We start from the raw sequence: 17,962 nt of genomic DNA, 5'->3' as shown, positions 1-17,962 counted from the left end.
TTTGCATAGTCAGACTTCTCAGTATGTTCTCTTGGGGATTTCATGTCATAGTCATGAAGGCTTTCTCCCCCTATGGCTACAGAGGCGTTTTCTCATGGTTTCTTCTGATACTTTTATGACTTCTTTTCCAAACAAATATTCGATCTACTTGGATTTAATTCTGGTTTAAGGTGGGAAAAGTATGCCTTCAATTTAACTGTCACCCAGTTTTTTTGAATACCAGTTATAAATACGCCACCTTTTTCCTACCGACTTGAGCTGCCACCATTACTGTGCCTTGGACCGAACTGATTCACTCCAGGGTTCTGGTGCTACAGCCCTAACCGCCAATGGGGCTTTATTTGGAGACAGGGCCTTCAGGAGGTCATTGATATTAAATGAGGCACCATAAGGCTAATTGGATAGAACTGGTGTTCCTCTAAGACCTGCACTGCCGCTCAATTCCTCCCCTGCCCTCCCTGTCTGTGCCCTGTGAGGACAGAGTAAGGCAGCCAGGAGGGGCCATCTCCTCAGAAAGCAGCCCTGGCACCTTGATCTTGGACTTAGTTTCCAGAATGTGAGACAATAAATATTACATAAGCCGTCCTGTCCATGAATTCTACAGACCATCCAGTAAATGCTTGTGTGTTTTAGGCCGCCCCTGGATTTCTGAATTCTGGTCCAGTCCTTCCATCCCATCACGTTGCCCGCCAGCTAGACAATGGGGGCGGGGGGTGTGTATGGGAGAAGAGTCGGGGCCTCTAGAGCCTGGAGAGACACAGGGACATATGGGAAATTACATAGAGATAGAAGGTAGCAGGGAGGGTCTGAGATCAGCTGAGACATTAGAGCGATAGAGAAAGCTGTCGGGGTGTTGGGGGGCGGCCTGGGAGTGGAGCCCTAGGTGACAGCCTGGGCTGGGCGAGAGGGGAATGGCTGGCTGGCAGAGGAAGCAGCACGGACACCATCCTGACCGTCCTGGGATCTAACAGGATCCCAGGGTGGGATGGCTGGAGACCAGAGAGGATGGGACGCTCTGTATGATATTCTCCATTTCCACGGGTCTATTTCACTGTCTTGGTGGTTCAGTTTCCATAGGCTTTGACGACTTCTCACCTGCCCTCCAACCCTAGGCTGCTTAGAGCCTCATTCTATTCCAGAAGCTTCGCTTTGATGTGCACTTGGAGAACCACCTCTTTGGGATGGTGTCGTCTTATTTATTTTCATTTAGAAGATCTTCATGTAGTCCCTCTTCTAGAAGCTAGGCAAATGTGCGGGAATAGAAAGTCTCCAGTAATAGCTGCCTGTGTCCTCTTTTAACCACTCCATCCCGCCCTGCCCCCTTCCCCTCCTCCTGCCCCTCTGATGACTTGAATTTGCCCTGGGGGTTCCTCTGCTCTCAGCTATGCTTTCTGGATTCTGGGTCCCCTCCCCCAAGCCCCCCCTCCAAGCTGGTGCCGTGCCAGTTCTGTGAGGGGCCCAGGAGCAATGTTCACTGCCCTTAGGGCGGCGCTGGGCAGCCTGTTGAGCGGGTTACTCCATCGGGATGGGGCGCTCTCCTCCGCTCACTCAGTTTGATGCCTGGGGTCCCAGAGGGCACCTGCTCGCCACCTCTCTGCTTCTGTGCTCTGGGAGTTGGACCAGCTGTTAGGCTCAGGTGCAGCAGCGGTACCACCCCTGCACGCGGGAGAAATGATGCTGCACCGGTCCCTGCAGGAGCAGGTCGCATCCAAGGGGCTGCGAAGCCAGTGTCCATCAGAAGGGCTTCGCATGTGTCCTCCTAGTGCATGCCTCTAGCCGTAGCCAGGCCTCACTCTGGTGCTTGGACAGTCCCCTGCCTGAGTTCTCCCCCTTGGTACTCTGGTACCAACCCCAATGATCCCTTGTGGGGCCCCCGCAAATCTGACTCTGGAGTAGTCTTCTCCTGTGGACTCAGCTGTGGACTCGCCAAACACTGGCTGGCCCCAGGCGACCCCTTCTTCCATGTCCTGCACCCTGCCAGGCTGGAAAGCATGGTCCTCCCACTTTCCCCAGGCTCCCCGACATCCTCAGCCATCGATGACCTTCCCTCCTCTCCCCCAGCACCGGGTAGTGCTCGCTGTGTCCTGTGCTCCCTTCTGCTTTCCTCTGTCTCCGTGTCTTTGTCCTACTTGGCACCCAGCCCTGCAGGGCTGGCACCTGGGTGCACTAGGGGAGGGGAGTGGGGCTCACGGGTGGTTAGTGAGATGCTGTAGGAGAAGGTCAGCTGGAGGTGAGCCAGGGCCCCCTGGGAGGGTCTCCTGCCGTTAAAACTTAGATCATGTGCCTTTGATTTTGTTAAGAGAACAGGTGGCTTTCTTCCTGAAATGAGATTGGGTTTTTTTTTTTCATTGGGTCCCCAAAGAGTACCTTTTTTTAAGGGAGGAAAAACTTAAAATATAAAAAGGTGCAAAGACACTGTAGGTGTGACTCTACAGTTCTGTTACTTCATTCAACATTTTATTTTGAGGACTCTTTCTGTCTCAATATGTACAGTTCTGTTTTTTTCATTTAAACTATCGTAGAGTAGCCTATCCTGTGACCATAACCATGTTTTCTTTTTCTAACTGATGGACCTTTAGGTTGATCAGTGCTGTATGGCTCATCCTTGCCCACATAGTAGGAGTTTGCCCACGAGGGCGTAATTTTGGGCGGTAAGGCATATGCCTCTCCAGTTCACATGGTTTTTCTCAAGTGTTTATAACAACTTACACTCCCAGCAACTGTCTGAAAGCTGCTTTCCCCTCAGTCTTTACCAAACCCTGATATTCCCTGACTTTGTCGGGTTTTTGCTATTTTGGTTGGGAGGTAGAAATTGGGGCAGCATTTCCAGAAAGTGTAAAAGAGAAATTCCATCTTGGCTCCCACCCATGATCATCGGGTGCAGGCTGGGGACACGTCCTCCTCACCAGGCAGACGTTTGTCCCCTATGGCCACTTTGCTGATTACGGGTGGTCCAACTTCTTAGTCCTATTCATTCAGAGTGATGCTTCTGTGGTTGTTGTCAGTGAGGGTCGAGTGAGTAGAGGGGTTCAGGAAGGTCACTGCTGTAATAGGTGTTAGAGGTGGCCGGCAGTGGGCGGGGGGGGGGGGGGGAGCAGTGGTGGGATATAGCCAGGGTTGGAGTCTATGGGGAAGGACCCTGAGCCAGGGTTGGGGGCAAGCCAGAGCCCAGTTGAGAAAGTGCACAAGGCAGGGAAAGGACAGGATGCCTGCAACTTGTCTCCTAGCGCATGCATTTCTTTTGCAAAAACATGCCAGATACGTGCTCACTTTGTGTCTTAAAAAAACTTTCATGGTGTATGATGTATAGAAGAAATAATCTTTTTAAAAATTGTTCTTAATTTTTTATTAACATAGGATGTATTATTAGCCCCAAGGGGTACAGGTCTGTGAATTGCCAGGTTTACACAATTCACAGCACTCACCATAGCACATACCTTCCCCAATGTCCATAACCCAACCATCCTCTCACTACCCTCCTCCCCCCAGCAACCTTAGTTTGTTTTGTGAAATTAAGAGTCTGTTATGGTTTGTCTCCCTCCCAATCCCATCTTGTTTCATTTATTCCTTTCCTATCCCCCAAACCCCCCACATTGCCTCTCAACATCTTCTTATCAGGGAGATCATATGATAATTGTTTTTCTCTGATTGACTTATTTCACTCAGCATAATACCCTCTAGTTCCATCCACGTCATTGCAAATGGCAAGATTTCATTTCTTTTGATGGCTGCAGAGTATTCCATTGTATATACACCACATCTTCTTTATCCATTCATCTGTTGATGGACATCTAGGTTCTTTCCATAGTCTGGCTATTGTGGACATTGCTGCTATAAACATTCGGGTGCACGTGCCCCTTCGGATCACTACATTTGTATTTTTAGAGTAAATACCCAGTAGTGCGATTGCTGTGTAATAGGGCAGCTCTATTTTCAACTTTTTGAGGAACCTCCATGCTGTTTTCCAGAGTGGTTGCACCAGCTTGCATTCCCACCAACAGCGTAGGAGGGTTCCCCTTTCTCCGCATCCTCGCCAGCGTCTGTCATTTCCTGACTTGTTAATTTTAGCCATTCTGACGGGTGTGAGGTGGTATCGCATTGTGGTTTTGATTTGTAAGAAATCAGCATCTTCTGTGGATATAGTATGGCCGCAGACCTTATGGAGAGCTTACAGTGGGCCTGGTGTTCTGTGCTTTATCTATATTAATTCACTGAAATTTCTCAGCGCCCCTTAGGGGGTGGATGTTTGCATCCTCTTCCTTCAAAGTGGAGGCATGGAAACCTGCATTAATTTGGCCACTGTCCTACCCCCGCAAGTCTCAAAGCCAGGCATAGCCCCAGGCAGGCTCCGGGGCCCAGGCCCTCAACCGCAGGAGGGCTGCTGGAGTCACAGGGAACAATTCACTGGTTACGTATTCACACCGGGTTCGAGTTCATTCCAACTAGTGAGTCCGGTGAAGTTAACGCTTAATATCTCCAAACCAATTAACTTCAACAGGAAAACAGTCAATTTTGGAAAGAGAGGTAAAAAAAAAAACAAACCACCACATAATTTATTGGGGCTTTCTGCTTTCTTTTTGTGAGCTTTAGTTTCTATTCAGTGTTTAGCTAAGGCACACAACAGGTGTGGAGTAAAATAATTCATCACCAGGGTTTGGTTTCTGATCTACAACTCCTCTTCCTCTGATCCTGCCCCAAACACACACACGCTTCTGGATGGGGACACACAGGGACACACATACAATTTCTCTCTCCTTTCTCTCTCTCTCTGAATTAACTGGTAAAGAAAATCAGGATTATATAACTCCCTTTTCCCAAATGAAAACCAGAAAACTCTGTAATCTGGATATCTTTTTCCCCTAGCCGCAATCAGACATTCATTTAGCTGTTTAGAAACATCTGGACAGCTGTCTGAATTCTTTTTTTTTTTTTTTTATCTGGTTTGGCCTGTCAGAAATGACTGGCCTTTGGCCTTATGAAGATTCCCACGGGGGAGGGGGTGTTAGGCCCACCATCAGAAAAGCTACCTGAAGTCTTTGTCCACGTATCCAATCTTGAACCCCACACCTGAGCAGCAGGGACAGAGAAAGGCAGAACCATCTTTGCTGTGGGATTTGCCATTTTGGTGACTCATGAACGATCATCTTTTCTCTGAAGAAGCAGGAATGAAGAATTTCTGACTAGTTTATCTTCTCGCTGTCCCTCCCCTTTAGGACAACTGCCTCATGCTGGATCCTTAATTTAAAGAAAATGGATGTTTCCCTCTGGCCTGAGAGCGGGGGATTCTTATCAAAAGTGACATTAAAAAAGTGCCAGACTGGCCTCCTCCCTCTTTCCTGCCCATCCTTCAGCACTCCTGCCTGTCTCCGTCACTGTCTCCCCATCTTGAGATCTGTCTCCACTTCCTGGGTCCCCGGAGAGAAAGCATGAGCTCATTGTTTTCCAGAGAAAAACCAGACTTGGTCTCCTTCTCGCCTCGTTTGTCTGTCAGAGCCTGGAGATTGATGATCCTTCCACCAGCCGAAACTGCCTGAGGAGCTGCGGCCTCGTGCTGGGTGTCTGAGCTCTGGGAGGGGGGGCATGGGGAGGGCAGTGATGGCTTGGGGCTCTGAACTTTCTAGAAGGTTATGAGGGCCATGATACGGGAATAAGGGAACGGGTTATTTACTACACTCTCAACGGTAATTTAAAGCCATACCTCACCTTCTTCTTTCCCAAGCAGCTCGTTTTAAGCTGGAAAACACATGGGCAAATGGGGAAAAGCTACAGCCCCGAGCCTTACCGGGAAGATGGGTGTTGTGGGGGCCAGGACAAGAACCCCTCGTTCTTTATTTCCTTTTGTGAGAGAGTTGCTGTGTAATGACATTTAAACATGTCTTGTTGAAAACCTGCTAAAAAGATTCAGAAAGGGGGGAAAGGCATTCAGAATCCAGGAATGCAGAAATCTGGGTAAAAACCGTCTTGGATCTTAAAACGACGAGGTGGCCTTGAGCACAGAAGATCGTGGAGGGTTGGACGCTATTTGGCTGTGGGTCAAGGAGCACAGTCGCGGATAAAGCAGTGCAGAGGGGCTGCTGAGCGGGGGGGGGGGGGGGGGCGGGGGAGCCAGAGGCAGAGGTGTGGGAGCCATGCTCTGCGGGGAGGCCGGGACCCCGAGCTCGCTTGCAAGAGCTTGTGAGAGCCAGTCACCCAGCAGGGAGGCCGCCGGTCTGGTTTTTTAAAAAATTATTTTATTTTATTTATTTGAGAGAGAGAGAGGAGCAGGAGGAGGCACAGAGGGAGAGGGAAAAACCAACTCTGCGCTGAGCAGGGAGCTCCACGCAGGGCTCCATCCCAGGACCCTGAGATCATGAGCTGAACCCCCAGGCGCCCCCCTCTGTTCTGGTTGTTAACTGCAGTGTTGGGCGCCTGGGGAGGCTGAGGACCAGGGAGGAGCTGGGGGGGGGGCGTTTTCTCCCGTGTGGGGCCATCCTGTTGATGCAGGGGGACCCGACCCTCCGAGGTGGCCTCTGGAGTGCTGTGAGCCTGGAGGCAGGACAGCCGTGTCCCAATTTTTCTAGAAAGGAAAAGACTGTGGATTCCGTGAACACAGAAAAGCAGCTGAGCTAGGGGGGTGCTCTGGAAAACTGTCCAAAAGGCTTATTAAACAGATGGCGGGTGAGTGATCAACAAGGAAACCCTGATGTCCAGAGCCCACACAGGCCACGCCAAGCTGGCCTCGTCCCCTTTCTGGCTATGCTCCTTGGGCAGGTCGATGGGATGTGCGGTGTCCAGGTGGAGGAGACGGGGGAGTGGGCCTGGGGTGGGTGCGTCAGGGTGTGAATTCCCAACAGGCCCAATGGGCCTCCCCAAATTGCTTTCTCTTGCTGGTCTGCTTTCTGGTCACAAGGAGAGTTTTGTGGGTGCGTGGGTAGAGTTCTTTCTTCAACACTGCCCCGTTGAAGGATGGATGTGAGTAATGGCTTGGTTGGGGATGGCCCGTTGATGGAATGCGTGGGACAGATAGCTAATTCGTGGAACGACAGCTTCACAATCCAAGAATTTCTTCAGGGGCTTGAACTAATTTGGGATCTGGCAGGAGGTAACCAAGATACAGACAAACCAAACAATGAGAAGAGACAGTTGCCGGAGCGTGTGGTGGCTTGACCGTCTCAGTGGGGAAAGTGCTTGCGTCTTGTCCCTGTTGTGTGACCAGCCCCGCAATGTGGCTGCCCATGCACAGAGCCAGGCCGCTGTGGCTCTGCTCTGGCTCCCAGGCCAGGGACCATGTTGTCCCCTGGGTTTTGCACAGGCCTGGAGAGGGAACGGTGGTGACGAGGGTGGGATGGGGAGAGACTTGGACACGTCCACTGAACCAGTATCATGCCGGGTTTTGTGGCCACGTGGGCGTGGAAGCTGGAAGGCGCTCACTGGAAGGAAAGGTGACTTGGGGTGGGGAGGAGCTGAGAGCATTTACGGAATGCTGACATTAACGCAGCTGTTAGGTTGGCTCATTTACCCTCCTCAGTCCTAGGAGGCGAGTGCTATTATCTGCCTTCTGCCTTTGAAGACGTGAGGCTCTGAGGGCTTGGGTCCCTTGCCTGAGAGCTCTCCTGCTGAGTGGCTTGTCCTGGGAGTGGGGACAAGAGTGTGGCTGAGGGGCACGCATGGGAGGCCCCCTAAGTTCCCCTCCCCTATGACTAGGGACTCTCTGCTCTCTGGGGAACTTTGGAAGCCAACACTTCGTCTTACTCTGGTAAGAGCAGCAAAGCCTGGAGATGCCGGAAATCCCTGTCAACGGAAGAGTTTTGCTTCATTTGTTTCTGACTGAAGACCTTGGGGGTCTCTTGCTGAAGAGCTTGGTTGGCTTTCCTCAGTGTGTCTTGATGGGTGTGGTATTCGATGGCTTTGCATCCCACCTGGGCCCTTGCTAAGCCTCTACGTCCTCATCGGCAAAATGGGGAGAATAACAGGACTTACCTTCCAGGGTTCGATGAGATAATGCGTGGTAAAGAGCTTTGTATAGTACCTAATACATAGAAAGCAGGCATTGAACTAAGCTGTGGTTGAAACGAATGACAGTACTTCACGGCACCATTTGGGAGCACAGAGCTGAAAACCGGCAGCCGCCCTTGCTCAAAGCTGTTCGTTCCAGCAGAAAGAGGGGACGTATATGCACGTCACCCGGTGATGGCAGCAGCCCGAGGAAGATGTTCGGGCCCAAGGCGAGGGGTCAGGCACGTGTTGGGGGATGAGTGCGGTGCTGGCAGTCAGCAGCTGGGGTTCTGAGACTGGAATGCCATGAGTGTGAATCAGGAGGGCCGCCCGAACACGGCTCGGCTTGCAAACCCTGCGGTGCACACGGACATCAAAAGGCCCAAGCGGGAAAACAAAGCACGCGAAGTGGAATGCATTTGAAAGCATTAAAAAGAAAAACCCAACACTTTCCCTCAGTCTAAAGGAAACCTTTCCTGGCTGGGCCTGCAGCGGCTGTAAGCCTGGCAAATTCGTGGGCTCAGAACATCTGGGAGGAGCAGAAGGTGCTAAGAGGTGCCTGAGAAGGTGGGGGAAGGTGGGGGTTCTTGAAATAGACTCCAGTGACAAGCTGCCCCGCCCCCCCGGGGGGCAGGGAGATTCTTGCCAATGTTGTGGTTGGTGGAGTAGCCCAGCATGTGCCCTTCCCAGTCCTGTCCCCCTTCTGCCCCACTGGCAGACTGGGTTGGGAGGGGTGGGGGACCCCAGCTGTTCAGCCCTCCTTGAACTCCTGGAGCACGTTGGTCCGCTTCCCTGCTTTATCGTCAGGGACACAGTTTGGCTTCTAATCTCCAACCTCGAATTCCCGGACCTCCAACTTCCCTCTTAGGACCGCTCAAGTGTTCGGGGGTGGGCATAGTAATGCAGCTGGTGACGGCTTTCCTCACTTGCTACAGGGAAAGCTCCCCACTTTCTCTCCCTGTTACGATGGCATTTTAACTTTTTTTTTTCTTAAAAAAAATGCCCTTTAAATAAGACTTAAACCTTGAACTGGTTTCATCTCTCTCTCTCTCATTAATGTTGGTTTTCAGTGTTTTTCCATGTTTCTACCCCTTGTTTAATCTTTCCATATATTAAGCACAGAGCACAGGCCTCGGGCAGGAAGGGGGACGGAGGGCTGTCAGACCCCGGGGGGTGACGCTGACCCCGGAGTGGCAGGCTGAGGCCAGGGTGGGCCGGCAGGCCAGACCCCCGTGATCTGGGCACTTGTGCCGTCAGCACCGAGGAAGGGGAGCAGCGGAGAAGGCCTGGCTGTCATCCCCTCCTGCCCTTCTTTCTTCCTTCACCACCGAATGTATCGAGTTCCTTCTCCCTACAAGGAACTGGGGCTGAAAAAAAAAAAAAAAATCCTTGTTTCTAGTAAACCCTCAACAGGCCGTGAGGCATCCCAGCTGTGACATCTGAAACCATTGTGCGCCCACTGAGAGACCCTGGCTTCTCTCCTGGCCGGCTGAGCGGTTCTGGAAAGCCCTCACCTGCCTACGCGGCTTCCTCCTTCAGTCAGATGGGGAAAGCGCTAGCGTATCGACCCCAGTGGGTTGCTGGGAGGAACTGGGAGCATCAACATGGGGTAGGCATCGAATAGACTTCTAAGGAAGGAGCCCTGCCATGAAGGAGACGCGTGGATTAAGTTGGATCGGGTCCTTTTACCTAATACCATCCACGCTGGTGTCAGGTGTATGGACCACATTCCCCACTCTCCTCTAGCTCTCCCTGCCCCGGTGTGGCCTGCAGACAGGAACTGTGCGGGAGTCCCTGGGAAACGGGAGGGAGGAGAAAGCCGTGAAGTGTGCAGTGGCGAGCAGCCTGCTGGGGTGAGCCCCGCATGGGGTCCCAGAGGTCACCCTCTGTGTACCTGTACAGAGCGTGCCTTGTGCTCCACCCAATCCCTCTAGGGGCTCAGGCGCTTGCTCTCTGGCTCTCATGCCCTTGGCTGAGGGTTTCTCCCCGCTTCTGTTCTCCTATAGGCTGCCTCGTGTGGACGAAGTGGGCTTGCAAAGTGTGTTGAGGCAGGGAGAGCATGGGGGTGCTCTCAGCTTTCCTGGGGGTGCCCCCTGCGACTGCAGTGGGCATCCGAGGCCCAAAGGCCCCGCCCTGGCTCTATCCAAGAGGTCCAGGCTTATTTCAAGGCACGATGCAAACACAGCTCCCCGATGGACGTTTGACCCTGGCGTTGCTTTGCTGGTAACTTCCAGACATGGCTTCTGAGGGGAGGCCGGCAAATACTCAGAACCGACTACCTCATTTACCTTAGGGATCATCTGATTGAGTAACAGACCGATCTCCATTCTTTATCCCTCCAAATGTGTGTGGAGGGCTTGCTGGGCCTGGGGAGAGAGTTCTGATGGTGAGGAACTCACAATGCAGGGGTAGGAACTATTCTTTGAATAAGAAAGGATTTGGGGTCAAAGTTGTTGGGGATAAGTCTGCCTGCCACGCCAGTCCCTTCTTGGGGTAGGGGTGAGGGCAGGGGCAGGGGGTGGGAAGCACAGCATACATTAAAAACTCTTATAAAAAAGTCCTGCAATAAGTAAACCATTTAGATATTGAACTCAATGTTTCCTAAGCACATTTGACTATCACATGTCCAGAATGAGTCGTTCCACTTTTCCCCCAGTTTTATTGAAATACCATCGACACATAATACCGTGTTAGTTCAAGGTGCACAGTGTGTCGATTTGATATATGCATATACTGAGAAACGATCGCCACGGTAGTGAACGTTCATCCCCATGTAGTTGCCAATTTTTTTCTCGTGATGAGAACCTTTAAGATCTACTCGTAGCAACCTTTGAATGTATGTTATTAATTTGAGTCAGCATGCTGTATGTTTTATCTCCAGAAATTTTTTTAGAAGCGGTGTCCTACTTTTGGGCTGCCCTCACTCAGCTGCCGTACCACTGTCCCCTCTGCCTCTGGCGACGGCTGATCCGTTCTGTCTCTGTGTGTTCGGTGTTCTTAAAATCCACACATAAGAGAACTGTACGTTCTCTTTCTGTGACTTAGCATAATGCTTTGAAGGTCCATCAATGATGTTGCAAATGACAGGATTTCCTTTGTTTATGGCGGAACGATACTCTGTTATGTATATTCATATATATCTACCTACCTACCTACCTATTTACACACAGTGTCTCCCACATTTCCTTTACCCATTGATGGGCACTTAGGTTGTTTCCATGTCTTCGCTGTCGTGGATAACGTTGCAGTGAGCATGGATGTGCAGCTCTCTCTTGAAGATGGTGATTTCAGGGGCGCCTGGGTGGCTTAGTTGGTTAAGCATCTGCCTTTGGCTCAAGTCGTGATCCTGGGGCCCTGGGATCGAGTCCTGTGTTGGGCTCCCTGCTCAGTGGGGAGTCTGCTTCTTCATCTCCCTTTGCCCCTCTCCTTGTGTTTTCTCTCTCTCCAATAAATAAATAAATCTTAAAAAAAAATGATAGTGATTTCAGGGGTGCCTGGCTGGCTCAGTCGATAGAGAATGTGACTCTTGATCTCCAGTCGTGAGTTCAAACCTTGTGTTGGGTGTAGAGATTACTTAACATGAACAAAATTAAAAAAAAAAATAGTGATTTTATTTCCAACAAATACATAACTGTAAGTGGGATTGCTGGATCATACGGTGGTACTATTTTTTGTCCCCGGGGAAGCACCATAGTGTTTTCCGTAGTGGTTGCACCAATCACTCCACCTTCAGCATGGGGGCAGGGGAGTTCCCATGTCCTCGTTTTTCTTTGAGCTTTTTCTTGGAGTCCCCCCTGTGAAGCTGTGAGTTTGCCTTTGCACACGCCCTGCCCTTCCCCTCCCTCAGTGGATTCTTCATGCCCTTCCCAGCTTCTCCGGGAGCTCGCTTACTCACACCCCTGTTAGTGACTCAGTGCTACCCGTCTGAACGTCTTCAGAGGGCAGCCCCTTTAGAACTCTAATAGCATAGTACTTGATCCAGAGGAACAACTCTTTAATGGAAGAATTGAAAGCACTGTGGCACCTGTTCAGGGCAGAGAATTTCCAGTGGAGTGGGGGGTGGGTCTCAGGCTGCCTCTCCAGTCGCTTTGCCTGAGAAGCTTCCTCCTTAAGATATTGAAGCCTTCCACAAGGGTTTCGGAAGCCAGGTCTCACCGATAGCAGATGTGCAGGAGAGGAGAACCACTGACCAGCGCTGTTGTAAGGTATGACTGGAATCCAGAATTTGGTGTCTGGTGCCGTCTCTGCCTCTCCCTTTCCTGCTCTGTCTCCTCCTGCTCTTGCTCTCCCAGGGTTTTCGTGTGCGGAAATTTCTTGTTATATCTATAAATATATACATCTGTGTATTTAGGTATGTATTTAAAATGTATGTGGCACAATGATAACAGTGGTTGCTCATGTTATTTCTGATTTGCTTCGGTCTTGCCCCCTTAGAGTAAAAAGCAGTTGTAGGACAGCGAGGGAGACTGACTGATACTGAGTGCTCACTGTGCGTAAGCATCACACTGAGGGCTTAAAGGGAGTCATCACACTCAGGCCTCGGGTCCTCAAGGATTGGAGATGGGGGAAAAGGACGGGAATGGTCTCCCACTCTTCCTTGTCCCGGGGTCTTCCTTTGCAGGGGGAGGTGGAAAGGAGAAGGAGCTGGCTGACACTGGAGTAAGGGAGAGCGGGAGTGATGCCTTTAGAAGGAGAGTGGGCCAGGGCGATGGGAGAGGAGCAAGGAAGGAAGGGGAAAAAAGGGAAGTGAGCCAGACGCCCATGTTTGCCCCTCGGATCCCCTCCACCATGCACCTGCTCTTGGCTCCTGGGCACCCACCCCACCCCCGACCTCTTCCAGCTTCTGGCGGGTCGGGCTGCTGGGGGGAAGGAGGAGTGAGAGGTTGCATATTTATTCCTAGTCCCCTCACCCCCGGCTGGCTGAGACCCTCTGCCCAAGGTCATGTCACCCCCCCCCCCCCACGGCCATTCTTTCTAGTTTCCGGTGTCTGCTCCCCCTGTCTCTCCAGGCTTAGGTTATACCAAGTCCTTCTGTCGCCAGCTGTACGTCCCCACAACCCCCATTGTTGGCCTCAGCACACCCTGTGCTCAGCTTTGTAAATTTTCCATTTTTGAAATTCTTCTTAACTACCCATTTGGGTATCCTGTCCGCCCGGGAGCCTGAGGCGGCCGACAGGAGGCTCACCAGCTCTGAAAGCAGAGTATGGAGGAAGGCTTAAGGTGTCCTCATTCCTGAGGGTATCCCCCGCCCTATCCAGGCTGAGGCCTCCCTGCTGGAAGGTAGGAGTCGGAAGACGGGTTTGACCTTTCCTCTAGGGAAGGCTGTGGGCTTCTCCCCTGCCTCTCAGGTAGCCCCTCTGGGTTGTTGCCGGAAAACCTATTTGTATCGGGAAGTCCATGTTCTGGGCACACAAATTCGGTGCCCAGATGGCGCCTGTATTTACAAAAGCCCAGCACACTGACAGGACCTGCAGACACATGGATAAATATTTTGCCTCTCTTCTTAGGCAATATTTGAGTCTTTCACATTTAATTGCTGTCAAAGACAGGATGCTTGCCTCCCTGAGGCAAAGCAAATAGAGAGGCCTCCAGCGGGGTTGTTCCAGCGGCTTCAGCCCGGCTCTCAGGCCCATCACCTGCAGCGTCGAGTGTCAGGTGGCTGGACGGCTGGGGGGCTGTGAGGGGGTCGGGAGATGGAGGCAGCTGGCTGCAGCCTGCCTGGAGCCCATGGCCACTTGTGGAGTTTGCTTTGAGCCTGAGAGAACCTGATCTTGGCCAAGAAATCCACTACTTTTCTCAGACATCGGTGATGGGCACCCATCTGGCCATTTCCAGGGAGATCCTGCTTGGCATCTCCGAAGCGGCGTCCAGCGTGACCTGCTTGACGATCAGGTCGCTGACGATCTGGATTCTTGATACAATTCTCTACCCTTTGTATTTTTCTCTCCTCTTTCTTCTTAAAACAAAACCCAGAAACATGGACCACGTTGCCCCTCGGCTTACATTTCCAAAGTGCAGTAAGAGGCTGGTCTGCACCCGTCTGGTTTTTCCCCACCTCGTGGTGACCAGATAAGCCTCACTCCCTAACCGTTATCTAGATAGGAAATGGCTTCTGCCGCCATCCCTTCCCTTTATTCGTTAGATTCAGATTTGGCTCAATTATTTCAGTCCCTTGCATGGAACAGAAGCGGCTGGACGCCTCGCCTGCTGTGGTTTTACAGAGGGTGCCTCTGATTATTCATTCTCTTCTCCCAGCACGTGTTACTGGTGCTCACCCGGTGCTGGGAGTCGGGCAGAGTGAGATGAATGGATAAGACCAGTCCCTGCCCTTGAGAAACTCATAATCTAGTGGGGGGAGCAAGGCGTATAAACTGATAAATCACAGCCCATCGGTGTGCTTGCCGCAGTAGGGCAGGAGCGCAGGGAGGAGAGTGGAGGGACCTGGTCAAACCACTACCGCTCGCTGTTGCTGGGCGCCGGCCAAGCTGGCCAGGAAGGCTTTGCCGAGGAGCCGCCATACTGGCCCCTTCTTGGGAGGGAAAGAGCAGAGGCCCCAGATACAGCGGATGCAGGGTTGGGTGGGAAAGGGCCCCCCCCCCCCCCCGGCTGGGACTTCCCGCCCGAGGAGTGTGTGTGCGGTTGAGCCTGTGCATAAAAGAGGCCTCAGTTTCCTTTCTGGAATACGGTCCAAGCAGCATTGTGGAGGGTGGCTTGGTGGAGGGACGCTCCGGTCACACGCTTCTGGGTTCTCATCCTGGTGCTGCCATTTCCTCGGGAAAGTCCCCTCATTTTTTTTGAGCCTTTTTTCTCTTTTGTGAAATATCCTATTATGCTGATGGTCATAGCAACACCTACTTAATTGGGTTGTATGAAGGACAAAGTAAGACGACATCCAGCATGGCGGTTTCTGCCATTGGGAAAAGTCCTGAACATGGAGGGTTCCAAGTGGGTTGGGGATGTTGGTTCCTTCACAGGGAGGTGGCATCTGTTCATCCGGAGGAGCCTTGCACACATCTCTTCTGCGCATGTCGTGACATGAGTAGAGCAGGAAACTGTCAATTTATGAAGCCCTTGGCAAGTGTTTCTTGCAAGCAAGTCCTTAGTAAATGTGGCTGTTTGCTGAGATGGGTTGTTGTATTCACACAATGACTCTAGAGGCTGAAGACACACAGGATGGGCTGGCGTCCGACTTGGTGACCAACTGGATGTCAGGGAGGACGGGCCCCACTAGAGACAGGGAAGCATTGGGGATGGCCAAGGAGTTTATTATGTTGTAGACCGAATGGGAGGTGATGCTATTGGAGATAGTCATGGGACTCAGAGCATCATGGTCTTAGGGTACGGACATGAGTTGAGATGGTCTGATAGACTACTTTTCCAAGAAGGCATAGCAAGATAGCAAGTTAGGGAAGAAGGAAGACCCGGTGGAGGCGTGGTCAGGGGGCATGCCCGGGGCATGTGAAAGACTTGAGGACATTGAGAAGCTAAGGGGACAGAGGCAGAGGAGGTGAAAAAGGAAAAGCGTGTCTAACACTTTCTCCAAACTTTGCCTCTTTGAACAGTGTCTGTCCCACTGGAGGAGTGTCAGCAATAACTCACAGTAGGGCAGTTGTCCAGATAGGATTTACAATAAGGCATCGGTTTCACGAGAGCTACTGTCTAAATTACTGCCCTTCACCAATTGCCGGCTTCCCTGCAGACAGTGAGCCTGGGGTCAAACAATTCAATCAGGTGTCACCACTTATAAATTGAAAATCAGTGGGGTGCAAAATGGATTACCATCAAAATCTATTCAGGTGCAAAACCACATTTTAAACCCCTAACCCTTAAAAATCACTTCTTCCCTGATTCTTCACAATGACTCCCCTGACACTGAGTTTTAATATTCCCCAGATATGCAAGCGCCAAAAGACATGCCTGCAGGAGACCAAAAGTAATGGGGAAGGAGCTCCTAATTGGCCCTCTCTTTTGGAATTTGCGAACATACTGGATTTGTGAATTAATACAGCGGTAATTCTGTTAGATTCTCAGGGGCAGTAGTTCTCAGGCTTCGGCGTACAACAGAATCACCTGGAGGGCTTATTAAAATTCAAATTGCAAGCTCTACCTCGGAGTTTTTGATTTGGCAGATCTGGGATTAGGCCTAGGAAATGGCATTTCTAGCAAGTTCTTGGAGGATGCTGATGGTCCCTGGACCACACTTTGAGAAACTCTGTTCTGAGCTAGGAGTCCTTTGATAAGTGAGCAATGCATGCTTTGCTAGTCAAATGATCAGGAAAGGTCCCATTGGACTTGATGTTGAGTGTGTTACGGGGCTTGATTTCCACCCTCCTGACCCCCAGAAGGCTGAGAAGAGGCTGGTTCTTTCCATCCCTGAATGATGCTGGGGAGGTATTTTTCTATCTAAATCAATGGTGTTTGACTTTAGTTTACTCTCTGGAAAGTAGACATGACTTTATGGAGTCAAAGTTAATGCCTTGTGTAAACTATAGTTGTCACCAGGCCCGATAGGAGACAAGTCTCTTTCCCCAGGACAGAAAAATGGGTCCCAGAAACTGCCTCAAGACACAGTTGCTGCCTCATTAACGTTCGCCTTCCCATCTCTCTTCGGCAGGAGAAATTGAACGATGCACGTACATCAAATACCACTACTCCTCAGCCACTATCCCCAGGAACCTCACTTTCAACATCACGAAGACCATCCGTCAGGACGAGTGGCACGCCCTTCGTAAGTACACCTGACTTTCTTTCTCTGGCGGTGACCTTTGGAGGTCACAGAGGTTTGGATGCCCATCGGCAGCCTGGTCTGGATGGACGGATGTGCCTCTTAGGCCTGTAGATGGCCTCAGAGCACGACAGCAGTTCCTTCAAGTGTCAGTGCCTCTGGGTCAGAATTGCCTCTGCTGGCTTTGATGGCATTAGGCTTAGAGTTTGCTTCTAAAATTAAAAACAGGGGCGGCTGGCTGGCTCTGTTGGAAGAGCATGTGTCTCTTGATCTTGGGGTTGTGAGTTCAAGCCCTATGTTGGGACAGAGAGCCTACTTAAAAAAAAAAAATCAAGGCAACAAATACACGTAACATAAAAAAATAAAAAAAACCAACAACAACCCCAAAACAATGAACAGACAATGATCGGTAATCTTACTTGGTTACCCGGGTATGACTTCACCTACCTAATGAAACCAGCTCCTGGGATCTAACGTCAGTGCGTCTCCCGAGTTGCCTGGAGAATTCTCGTGGCAACCTGTGAATCCCTCGTGCCGTTCTTTGTACTTGGTGAGGCCTGCTGGGGGTTGCAGGCTGCATAGCGTTGGGAGTTTGTGTCTGGGTGGGTCGCTAAGGGGTAGGATCTCATGTTTCCCCAAGAACGAGAGGCTTCGGGATCCAGTGCGCATGTGACTGCCCAGCTGAGGTCAGGATAGCTGCCTGACAGGATAGCTGTCAGGATAGACGCTTAGGGAGTTTCTTGGTCGGGAACCCTCAGAGATGCTAATTGTGGTAAGAGGATACTTTGTGAGCAAGCCAAGGTAGTTGGCTATTTCCATTTTCTGGTTCCATGGGGTCGTCCTGCGTGTCCATGTCCGGGAAGCTGTCCTTCGCTGGTGGCACAGTTCTTCAGGGGCCGCATTCTGCTCTGAGTTGTCTCTGCTGCATTTGGCCCTCCTTTTCTGTTGCAGCCTTCCCCCCACGCTATCTCACAAGGCTAGAATCCATTTACGCTGATATGCGAGGGAGGCTCTTTTATGGTTTGCTAAATTGTTCCGTCAATTTTGAAGAAGGCCGAAAACCTCTTTCTTCCCTTCATTGTTGCCTGGTCCCGTCTTGCATGCTTGGCGGCTGACGGGTATCTTCCACTCGTTCGTTTGGCTTTAATCAAGCGACCATGGCTTGAGGTGGAGGGAGGGGAGAGAGGCACGGAAAATTAAAACAGAGCAACGATTCACTGCTTTCAGGAAAAAAAGACAGTGACCAGGTGTCTGGATGATTGT

The 17,962-nt window shown here is 51.2% G+C and overlaps 1 protein-coding gene across 2 annotated transcripts in view; it reads left to right on the top strand.

The window, feature by feature from the left end:
- Positions 1-17,962, top strand: part of TMEM178B (transmembrane protein 178B) — a 337,180-nt gene that overhangs the window by 96,072 nt on the left and 223,146 nt on the right. For both annotated transcript variants that reach the window (XR_006820557.1, XM_046021270.1), the window contains exon 2: positions 16,589-16,702. Coding sequence is in view for 1 of the 2 variants with exons in the window: in XM_046021270.1 (XP_045877226.1) it covers positions 16,589-16,702 (114 nt within the window). In the remaining variant the exon portion in view is untranslated. The remainder of the gene's footprint in view (positions 1-16,588; positions 16,703-17,962) is intronic.

The sequence above is a fragment of the Meles meles genome, chromosome 10 (assembly GCF_922984935.1).
Source record: "Meles meles chromosome 10, mMelMel3.1 paternal haplotype, whole genome shotgun sequence".
Taxonomy (NCBI): Eukaryota; Metazoa; Chordata; class Mammalia; order Carnivora; family Mustelidae; genus Meles; species Meles meles.
The sequence above is the reverse complement of the archived record's forward strand: the minus strand, read 5'-3'. Positions and strand labels throughout refer to the sequence as shown.